General features: G+C 43.8%; 1 protein-coding gene across 1 annotated transcript in view; it reads right to left on the reverse strand.

Annotated features, from left to right (window-relative positions):
• phlpp1 (PH domain and leucine rich repeat protein phosphatase 1) overlaps positions 1-10,897 on the reverse strand; it is a 46,088-nt gene extending 35,191 nt beyond the window's left edge. The window contains exon 1 of the mRNA XM_085139245.1: positions 8,957-10,897. Within this exon, the coding sequence (XP_084995371.1) occupies positions 8,957-10,586 (1,630 nt within the window). The 5' untranslated portion in view covers positions 10,587-10,897. The remainder of the gene's footprint in view (positions 1-8,956) is intronic.
• Between the last annotated feature and the right edge of the window lie 641 nt (positions 10,898-11,538).

The raw sequence follows: 11,538 nt of genomic DNA on the forward strand, positions 1-11,538 counted from the left end.
TAGGGCGCCTATAACAAATCTTACCTGTATAAATGTTTTGGTAGCTGCTGATGGTTCTGTTCAGTTTTGGGAAATGTAACTCATCTGTAATAATCCAACTGGGACAAACTGAAATTGTTACACTACTTATTTTGATATTCTAAACACCAAATAGTGAAAGAACGACAGTAACCTGTTCTATTAACTCTTAGATGTGTTTCTGGCCAATTAATGAATGCCAGTAAATTATTCACTTTCCTTTAAGATGTTCTTTTTGCTAACTATCCAGTTTTATCAAATAGTTACAATTTGTTTCTTTCTGTCTGGTGTTTGGTGACAGGCAGGTGGCACTGACAGTGGGTTTTTGGTGTATCCCACCTGGATACAGGGCTTTGGAGCAAACAGCGCAATTAAAGCTATAAGAATAAATTAAAAACACTATAGCCAAGTGTGATCAGATTAAAAGAAGAATGGAGCGCTATGGATATAACATTTTCGAATTTTAAGTATAATATCTGTGCACGTGTCTTGCGCAGTAATCATGCAAATCTGTTCCAGTAAATCACTGGCGTGTGGTAGCATCCTTCTTGTTTTTTAATAACCTTTCTTTCTTCATTCGCTCACCAATGAGGAAGTACTTTCATTGTGCTTCAGCATTTTTTTTGAGAGAGATGAACTTCAAAATAGGTCATTTCATATCAACAGATATGTTGTTGATATGAAATGACAACTCTGTCCACTTTCTATTAGAGCAGAGTCCAAAGAAATGAGCTCAACTCCACCCAAACACACCTTATCTAGATGACACATACAAAGATTCAAAGACCGCCTGGTAACATTCTTTACACAATAATGTTTGCAAAACATTCTACCTCCTTAGCTTTTTCTGTTCTGTTTCTGCAAAGCAGGAAAATGTATCTGTAAAAAAAGAAAAGAAAAGAAATACAGAGCCACCCCAAAAAGCAAAGTGGTCCTATCTTTTCTTCTAGTGAAAACAAAAAGCTAAGACTCTGGATTTTCAAACACAAAGCAAGCTACCCTGTCTGGAGACGTGGGCTTTGTAAAACAAATCAGTCTAAGCACCACTGGAGTGGTGGTATTTAAAAAAACATCCAAATTGATACAATTCTGTCCAGTAGACTAGCAGGCAAGCAGGCCGCTTTTCTGGGCCTCTTTAATGCTGAGAGTTGCAGATGTTGTTGGGTATTAGGCTATGCTGCTGCTGATCAAAGCTGCATAAAGTCAGCCCCTGCTGCCCGGCTTCTAATCCCCCACTCATGGATGTGGTCGGGGCCAGGGGCTGGTGCTCAGCTCGGGGACAGTCAGCCGAGCCCGTGACCCTGCCGAAGGGGGAACCCTTTCATTGCTTTTTGTTTGGTGAACATCGACTATTCCAAACCTCTGAGATTTCCGGGGAGCATTTGGCAAGGGCAGCTTGACAGACAGCTAAGAGGATGGGCTTCTCCCACAGGGCAGGAAAAGCCGCTGCCCTTCCCAACCCCCTTTCCCAATTCCCTATCAAAGATGTGCCGGCTGGCAGACAACAGTGACATATCAGCATGACATTGCTCAGCCTAGATTCAACTGTTTACAAAGGCACTTTCAGCTGCATACAACCCTGTTTCTTTTTTACTTACAGTGTTTACACAGTGGGCATGCTATATACCCAAGCAAGCAAATCCACGCACAGACATCTATCAGACAGAGACTTTTAAGCGTCTAAAAGCAATGATGTTAGCTGTTGGTTTTTGTCATTTATTAATAAGACAACCAGGAGGGTGACCACTAATTGTCAGAATGAAAAGCAATAAGCAAGGAAAGGGTAGAGATATGGGAAGATAAATGCAAACTGTCAGATGGTGTGAGGGAGGAGGAGATGCGAGAAAAGATAGCGAGAGGAAAGGGAGGAGGATCGATCATGAGAGAAATTGAGAGAGGGAGGATGATTCGGCGTGAGAGGAGAGAAGGGGAGGGTGGTGGATGTCAGCCAAGAAGGCAATCTATATTAGACAGAACACAGTTCCCCTTGCTTTAACTGCTACGAGCTGACACCACCATCCTCTCCAAGTCTGCCTCAGTAGACACACACGTGAATCCTCCGAGATACTAACATCCAGCTCAGCACTGAGACTCTATGGTCACTATTCGTTTAAGACCGCTTGCGCACGTGCGGCTCGCATGTGAACAAAAGTAAAATGCATACAGTAAATCCATTCTTTGATCGCTCAGTTTTCTCTTGGGCACACGGATACACTAGCGAAAGCCAGAAAAACCTCAGCGCACACCAACACATGCGTATTGGATTTGAGCTCTGGAACGTGTGAAATCTGGTTACACAATTACATAATGACTCAGCAATGGGCCATTTAGAAAGACCATTAGCTGTCAGGCGAGAACGTGAATGTGAGGAAGGATGAGGCAGCCCCAGTGCCTCACTTCTGCAGAGATGATGCAGGAGCCTTTACACACACGGAGATCCTTTGGTTCGGCTGCGTTTTATAGGTTTAAGTGAAAGCGACACTTGAATATTGCAAATGATCAAAATCGCCGAGCACCAATAAAACATCATTTGAATAACAAAATTCACCCAAAGTAAACCGCTGGAAGACATCCTCCTACTGTTATTATGATAACCAGTAATCGTTCATAAAAACAAAAAAACAAAACAATGACAAGAATCGCGCAGACTGTCCTCCTTCTGCCTTTGAAAATGTTTTCATAGAAATGCAAGTGTGAGTGTGGGAGCAATCTGGCGCGCTGACTGTACGAAGGGAGCAACGTGGCACTGACAAGACAGAGTGAGTGGTTTTCTGCTTGATAGCTGCCACAGAGCCTGCTGGAGAAAGCTGGGAGCTTCATTAAGCCTTTAAACCCTGCACAGTCCTTTAAGTCATCACGTCACTAGCCGCTGCCGCCTCAGAGAGGCCCCTGAGGTAACAGTGGAAATATACTGTCCTGAAAAGAGATTTCACAAAGCTTTGAGAGTAGTCAAACTATTGCAATCTTCATGAAATGTTAACATGTTCCTCACACCATAGGCAACAACCTGCTCAAGATACCACCGAGACTTTATTATTATGATAAATATAATAATAGAAAGCCACAAATCTTTTAAAGATGTGTAAGAAGAGTGACAAATTCAAGGGCGGCTGAGCGTGAACACTTGCCCCCCACACACACCTCTACAACAAGAGGTGGTGGCTCTGCTTTGCTTTAAGAGGCCATGGATCATTTGAGTCCACTTGTATCAGAGGGGGGGGGGAAAAGTTGTTCTAAGGGATCACTTTCAACTTTTTACATCAAGAACAGGAGTGGTGTCTTACAGGATGACTGTGCCCACTTACAAACCACATGAGGGGACACTGAAGAGTTTTTGAGCATGAAAATTATATGATTAATATGCTATGCATACCAGCTGAAAATTCACGAGAGACTTTGGACCAGAGTGTTAACTTTCTTCACCTCCTTCACTCTACATCAGAATATCTTTTGAAAGAAATTGGTGATCAGTGACAAGGTACATTGGTTCTGGTGGCATGCAGGGGTTCAACACATCTGCGTACCAAAATAAAAGAGGTGACGACCTGATGACAACTATCAAAATTTGGAGAAATGACATATAACAGTTCAAGCTGATCTCACAGTACATTATTTAATGTTTGTAATGACAAATTTCCCAACATTATTTGGTGTCCCTGAACATGACTGGTGGTGGAGGAGTAAGTCATTCTTGACTTTCACACCAGAGCCATACATTTCTTATGTTATGTGTTACAGATATGTCATATGGTTATGTTTAGGTTTAGCTATTAAAAACTACTTGGTTAAGGTTAGGCATTAATAATAAAAAAAAGTGGTTTGGGCTGAAATACAACAGTTGCCACAGCTTTTAGAGCTTTGTTTTCCTGGTTGCCATGGTGCCACATGCTCTTTCTGTACAACAAAAAGAAAAAAAACTGTGAATCTGACACAAAATATATTTCATATTGAAATGCATTACTTATAGAATTTGTGTCCATGAACAAACACACACGCACACACACACACACACACACAGGCAAAGACATTTTCCTGACTATTAGACACGTTACCAAGAGACTGAGCAGGATTTTCCTTTACAAAGCAAATAAGTCTCTTTAGGAAAATGTATGGCGGCAAAAGAACTGGCCTCAATTAATCTGACACTTTGTTCATATATTGTTTGTTATTTTAGGCACCAAAGCTCCTTGGCTAGGTAAAAGGAAAAAAAATGATAGCAGTTTGGGGTAAGGGAAACCTTTTTACAACAGGCCACCTGCTCATACTCTAGATTTAATTTTTTCCTTTGTGCTTTAGTTAGTAAAATTACATTTATAGTTCTCAGATTGTCTGTTACACATCTCTCAGCATGAACACACAAACACAGAGGAAAAACTAAAAAATAAATAGTTGTGGAACTTCAAAGGCTTGTGTTGAAAAGGTATGGATGAGTGCAGAAAACCCCCTCCCCCCTTTAAACAAAGCTTTCTGTAAGACGCTGAAGGAATATTACTGCCATTTTTAGATGCAGTGGAATTAACCCAGGTGATGACAAAAATGCAGAATATGTGCAGTGTTAGCCTTGGCCTTGTAGCTAGATCCCAGAGCAATAAAGTAGTCAAGTTATTGCCCGAATGTTGCAAGTAAACGCCTGAATATCAGTGAGGCCATGTTTCAGTTGGTCTTGAGGGTTTGCAAAAATAAACTGAAATAAAAATGTTACATTTCATTAAAATTGTGCACTATAAAATGCCATTGTGAAAAACCAATATTACTCAGATTACAACGTTAACGGCTACCTGCAACCTGCAAAGCTACAAACATTTTTAATCAGGAAGATATTGTGTTTTATAAAATCAGAGTCATTATTGGTATTATCTCTGCTTTATTTAGTTCTTCATGGCTGATTCTTCCTGCCAATTTCACCTTCCTGGCGCACAATGACGACATGGGAATTACCTGAAAATTGGGTGCAGTGTGCTGAAACGGCTACCAAAACTGACTTCCACAGAAACTTGAGCTATGAACCTGCATGGAACTGAAAGGAATACCTTGATAGTTTCTAGGCCTGTGGTCATTAATTTCACTCGTAAGGCACACCAAATCTTCCCACTTTAGACCTACAGGAAACTGCTTTTCAAACATTTCAACTTTAATAGAGTACGAAGGCAGAGCTCACAAAAAGTAGCTGGTATGCTTAAGTGCATAGATGAGAGTGTTTGCGACGCCACGTAGGCTAATGAATCTAAATAATTTAGCATGCTGCTTTGGTTTAGTTAAGAACTTCAGGCTCTTTGCCTCTAGAGAAACCCTGTGCCAGTGTGTGCATGTTAGGGTTCAGTATGCCATTTCTCTTTAAAACAAGTCTACACACACACACATATCTAGAGAGAGACAAACACTACTACCTCTGGGTAATGGAAAAGAAGCATCCCAGTAGGGGGTAGGTAACTTCATTAGCTTGGTGGACTGGAGATTTGCAGTCATCAGAGAAGAAACTGGGTTACAGAGTAACACTGAAAAAATATGTTTTAATCTGAAATATTACAATTTTCACTAAACCGCACCGTCGATTAACAGAGAATTTCTGTTTGCTTGCTAAGCGATGATGCATCAGCCCTGTTTCCAGGTCAAAGCATCTACTGCACTGACTGAGGCTGTTGTCTTTTCAACATGTTGTAATGCTTTGCGCCTTGTTTTATTTAATAAAACAATTTCCCTCAAAATAACAAGTGTTCATTCTCTAGATCTCCAGCTTTCAGATAGCACTACTTATATGCTATTTGAAACCTTTAACTTTTTTAAGGCTCACAGTCTCCTGAACACCAAATATTTAAATGCTTAAATATTTAAGATGGGCTCATCTGAAATGTTTTCTTGGCTTATGTTTGGTCCTTTTTCAGCACCTTCTTTCTGTTTATCTCCTCCCACCAAACACGACCAAATGTTACTGTTATTTAATTTCCATCTTTCTTTATGTCTAAAGTGATAGAAATGTCTGTTTTAGTTTTTCTTTAGAAACAAGAATAAAGTCAGAATGTATTTTATCATCTTTAGATGAATAGTAGATAGCTAACACTGGTAACTTGTGTAACCAACTACTTTACAGTTAGAAAGATAGACCACCAAAAAGCATGACTGGTACAGACTGTTTTGCTACATGGCTCACAGCTAGGAAAGTATCCATCACCAACATTTTCAAGAGCAATAATTAAAGAATAAATATTTGTGTATTTTTTATTGAATAAGTTTCTAGAATGGTAATACAAGAAGAATGATAAATAGATAGATCAGAGATCCACCAAACATGTGCTCCAGGGAGGCACTGCCTCTCGAGTTCAAAGGAATTTATTCTCAAAAAGATGAGACACTTTGCTATCTGTGATAGAGTTTTACAGTAGTCGGGGCTCAGACAGCTCTCTCTCTTTCTCACACACGCACACACACACACACACACACACACACACACACACACACACACACACACACACACACACACACACACACACACAGAAGTGGCAATAACATGCAAACCAAAGCAGATACATATTTTTCTTGATTCCACTAAACTTTAGTTTAATAATAAGTCCAAGTGGCCTTTAAATCGTGTGTATTTTCCGTATTTTTTAAATAATTTTTTCCCCCTTGTACTCAAATTCTAATAAAGCTGGCTTGGCATTACAAGAGACTCCTGTGTGAGCAGCTCTGAAAGGATCACTCATCAGCCTGCCAAAGAGGACAGCAGCCCTTTGATCTAGTCAGCCTATATGTGTGTGCTTGTGTGTCTAGTAGGGCAAAGTGAGTTTTCTCATTTGACCACTGCAGAGTCTGTGTTCTCAAAGCATGACCTGACCCCTTCAAAGTCAAACTGGTCTCTGGATTGTCCAAAGGATCTATCGAGATGCTCCATGGCAACTCCTCGACTTAACAGCCCCTTCCCATCATTCTCCTGCTTCCCTAATCATGCAGAGTTGCTGAGTACTTCATATGTCACTTTTATTAAAAAATATAGCACAGCATAGCGGCTGCTCTCATACTTAATATCTAGGTTACGATTCAAATTGCATAGAGCTTGTACTGTGCAACAGCATGAGAAAACATAGTTTAGATACTAAACTTCCTGTATCAAAGGCCACTCTGCATGACCAGACACATAAAACAAAAAGGTCTTCAGTGTGACTGAGGCCTACAGCTGTGGCAGCTGTGGCTGAGATTCAGCCAACAAGTCAGCTGGGGCTAGTCCGATCGCCGCTATCTGAGAAAAAGAAAGCCATTCGAAGACAGCTCAACATGTGTCAGCGCAGAATTCCTTCATACATCCCATCCCCCTCAGCGCCCTCATTCCCTTCTGTAGAAGACGTGCCTGACATTCTAGAGGAGCCAGCGTACATTCCTCACGTGCTTCAGTGCAGTAAGGAAACAGCAGAAGAGCGGGCTAGTAAAGTCCCAAGGGCATCAGCACTGGTCTCTCTTTACAGTGCATCCCTGTGTGCGTGTGTGTGTAGTGCTCTTCAATGTCGTTCTACATGTAGCTGGACAAGAGGCAAGCCTCGTTTGCAGACTGCAGCCTGGGTGTTGTTGAGTGGCACTTTGTGTGGTGGTGGTGGGGGTGTGCCGGAGGAGAGCTCAGGTGATCGTAGTTAAGCTGTCTCACATGAGATGTGGAGGCGTCACCATCAGAGGGCCGTGAGGGCTTCCTCTGCCGGCAGTTAACAGCTGCTGTTTGCTACTGGCTCATCTCAGATGACTGCACAGGCTCATGTAGGATTTGATTTGTTATTTTCTCTAAATGGGCATTGATTAAGGAGTCCCAGTATGCACGCTTGTACAGCCTTCCATGTAATTAAATAATCCTAGCAATCGGAAACAATTGGTTCTATGGCCGTTTTCAGCTTCTTATTAAATAACCTATTTCAGCAGCCTCCAGGGACAGGAAGCTACAAAGCATTAGAGTCTGCACATTTCATACCAGTTTCCTCAACTGTCCTCATTCAACTCACATTATCACCCCTCAACCACCACCGCCACCCACGCACACGACTTCCCATAGCAGCAAACAGCAATAGCAGCATTGGTGGAGGCAGTGGCATGGTGAAGAAAAGGGCTTCCTGAGCTTTGGAGAAGCACGTTAACCCAGCTTGGCAAGCAGTTAGTTAGTGGGACAGTAGCTGTGCTGGATGCCAATAGGACAGGCAGTGTGCAGCATCTCAATGACCAGAATTCACAGAGTCCACAGAGAGGGTTTATGGTCTTCCCAGCCATACCGCTCCCACCCCTATTCTCCATCCAACCAAAAAGGAATTCAGGCTTTTCATTAGGATGATAATGGGGCAAAAGCCGGAAAGGGCCCCCATGTCTGAGCACCATAAGTTGTGGTGATGGCTTTGTAGCCAATGGCATATGTGTCCATGGGAGCAAAGTGTGCTGCTACAGGCCAACAAAGATAGCTGAAGCCGGAAGAAGCAAAAAAAACAAAAAAACAAAGACTGTAATGCAAGGTAGATCTGTAAATCAACATCCTTCTGGAACGTGACCTCACTTTGACCCATTAATGCAAGCACACGGATAACCTGAACATAGCAACCCATCACTGGGAAACAGGCTTAGTCTATCAGACCTTTAATAATGACCCTCTAAAACTGTTGTCGCAGTTATCAGGTTTTGTGCTGCACTCATACTGCACAAGCTCATCCTGGGAAAATATTATCCTGCCTCTGCGAAAAGGATATTGTGTCATACCATACAAATGCCTGAATCCACCAGATTCATTCTTTCACAGGTTAACAACCTGTTCCAAGCACTACGACATTACGGATCTCTACTCCAAACAACAAAGGCTTCATATAAAGGCCTCAGTAAGTGTCAGAATGAGCAAAACACACATGGATCGCAATAGGATGATATTATAATGATATTAGTCATATTACACATGTATACACAGACACGTAGTTTCATTTACCTGCATAAAAACGTAACAAGGAGCCAATTTCTGTGTTAAGCCCCTCCTCCTGAACTCTCCACGGGTTCTTAAATCCAAGCTTAAAGAGAAAGTCATTCTGGATCTGCAGAGGCCTCTCATCTGGGCTAAGCCTCCTAACAGCTTCACCATGCAGCTGAACATACAGTGTGGGGCTGGAATTATAAGAATCTCCATTCTGGTGTGCTGTGAGCCCTGTTTTTACGGCCCCCTGGCCACAGTCCGGATCTTGGATGTCAGGTGTGTTACCTGTAGAACCAGCTCTTGACAATGAGCCGGAACTACTGCTGGGTGGGAGGCTGCCCAGACTGTGTGGGCTGAGTCTGCTATCTGGCCCCACGTCGCTTGTCACATCGCTTAAATGTCCCACGTTGCACTGCTTGTAGTTGGCAGTGACAGCAGTGATGCCATTAGTATGATGCTGGGAGATGGGGTCCATGCTTGAGCTCGATGCTGGACAGTCGAGTTCCAGTTCATCTGACGAGCTGCCGTACATGTCATGGCCCTCTGTGGCACTATCAAAGGAGGGACTGAGGATGGATGCTTCAGTTCCCAGGATCATGTCATCACTCAGGGAGTCCCTGTGTTCACTGAGGCGGGCCCCGGAGCTCAGGTCGTCAAATGCACTGCTTTCCACATCTGAGCCAGAGTTTAATCCATAACTGTCCACACCGTTCCTGTGCTCCGAATCATCGTCATTGGGGGTATCCATGTTAGAGTTAGAATTCAAGTCTGACAGCGAACAGGTTATGTTGTCTTCTGACTCCGGGGTGAAAAGTTTTCCATCAACGTCCTGTTGCTTTTGCCTGACATCAGCGTTCTCCATGAGGAGAAGTCTCAACCTGTCATTTGGACGGGTCCTTAAATCTGTGGTTTCCAGTGGGGTCAGGTGGCTGCATTTTATACTCGAGTCTTCTTTTACCTTGCCCTGATTATCATTATATTCATAATTCACGTTACAGTTCCCATTTTGGTCCGTCTTGGAGGCGTCTTTACAAAAAATGCGCATTACAGAGCTCGACTTGCTGGAGAGTTTACTCAGTCGGAGGGCCACCTCGCCGGCTGTGGTGTCCATAGTGCAAAGCACCGGCCTGGGATACGAGGGCGTCAGTCTGTCGTGAACGTGTATGGCGCCCCGGTGGAGATCTGCTCTCACCCACTCGCGATCTGCGGACTGCAGCTGCATGTTCTGTCGGTGCTTCATCAGAGTCTTCCTATCCAGACTTCGAGTATGTAAAGACGCAGAGGACAGGGCCGAGTTCATCTTCGCGCCGCAAGCGGCGGTGACAGCTGAGGTGGTAGTGGTGGCTGCAGCTGCAGCTGAGAGGTTCCTCTTCAAGCGCCTCCGTCGCAACAGGAGCGAGCTGGAGTTGCTGGATGAGCTCCGGCCATTAGACGCCACGGCTCGGTTTGACGCACTAGTCCCCGCTGTAGAGACGGAATGAGAAAGGCTATTCCCGTTCTTTGCCTCAGCGCGGGAGGGTGCCAAACGTCCACCGCCATCATCCGCTGGAGTCCCCTGGGCGACAGACAGTCCGCTGGGCTTCTTCATTAACTTGGTCGCGCCTCCATCTGACGCGCCATCCTCAGCGACAGCCTGTACACTTTCCATCCCTGCCAATGAAAAGTCCCCCGCTCTAAATAAATAACGGTGCGCACTTGGTTATGCCTAAAAGCTCTACATTTAAAAGCCCGAATACGTGCCCGCCGCGCTAAATGTCCGCCAACTGGGCGGTGTTGCTGAGTTATTCCACTAGTAGTCATTCACTCCTCGCCTTCCTTTCCCTGTCGGAGTCTCCTCCGCTGCTCCCAAAAAACATCTTACTGATTAAATTCGCTGGGAAAGAGGCTGGGCGAGCAGGGACAGATCAGGGCGGAGACGTGACTGTGCGTCCCATTTGGACCAAAACACAGCGCTAGAATATGAAATGAACGTCGGCCGACCTCCTACGCAAATACCGACTAATATATATTCATGAGGACGACACAAGATGGGGGTCGCTAACAACAACGCGGTGAATTGTGGGAAGAGTATTGCGCTAGCTAGCGTCTTGTAGTCGCCGCTACCGGGACGAAACTGTTAAAAAAAATACATTTCCCAGCAAGCCTTTCTGCACTTTCAGTCAAGTGAGGCGGTGAACAGTTGAGAGGCGTAAACATAGCGCCTATAAAATGTTTGGTGTCGCGTTACAGAAGCACGTCCTGTGTTTACTGTGGCAAACTCACCCTTTGCTACTTGTACGCTAACAGCAAGTAAAACTGTAAGACGCAGTCACACAGTGAGTTGTCAATGTCAACTGTTGAATATGTGAGGAAACTTTCAACTGTTATCGAGGATTCCTCGCACATTGGCTAGCTTACACGGCGGTTATTTATCTTAAAAATAAAAGAGAAAGTTTTTGTTATGCTACAAGGTTAAACTAAGCCTCGCTGTAGGTCTAAATGTTTTAGACAAGTGGTGACGAAGCAAATAACTTCGGCACCATCTCATCAGGACGCCATTTCACAAGGCCATACAGTCCGGCTCAGTGTACGTCGACTTATTCTGTTGTATTTTCCGCCAT

The sequence above is a fragment of the Neolamprologus multifasciatus genome, chromosome 18, assembly GCF_963576455.1.
Source record: "Neolamprologus multifasciatus chromosome 18, fNeoMul1.2, whole genome shotgun sequence".
Taxonomy (NCBI): Eukaryota; Metazoa; Chordata; class Actinopteri; order Cichliformes; family Cichlidae; genus Neolamprologus; species Neolamprologus multifasciatus.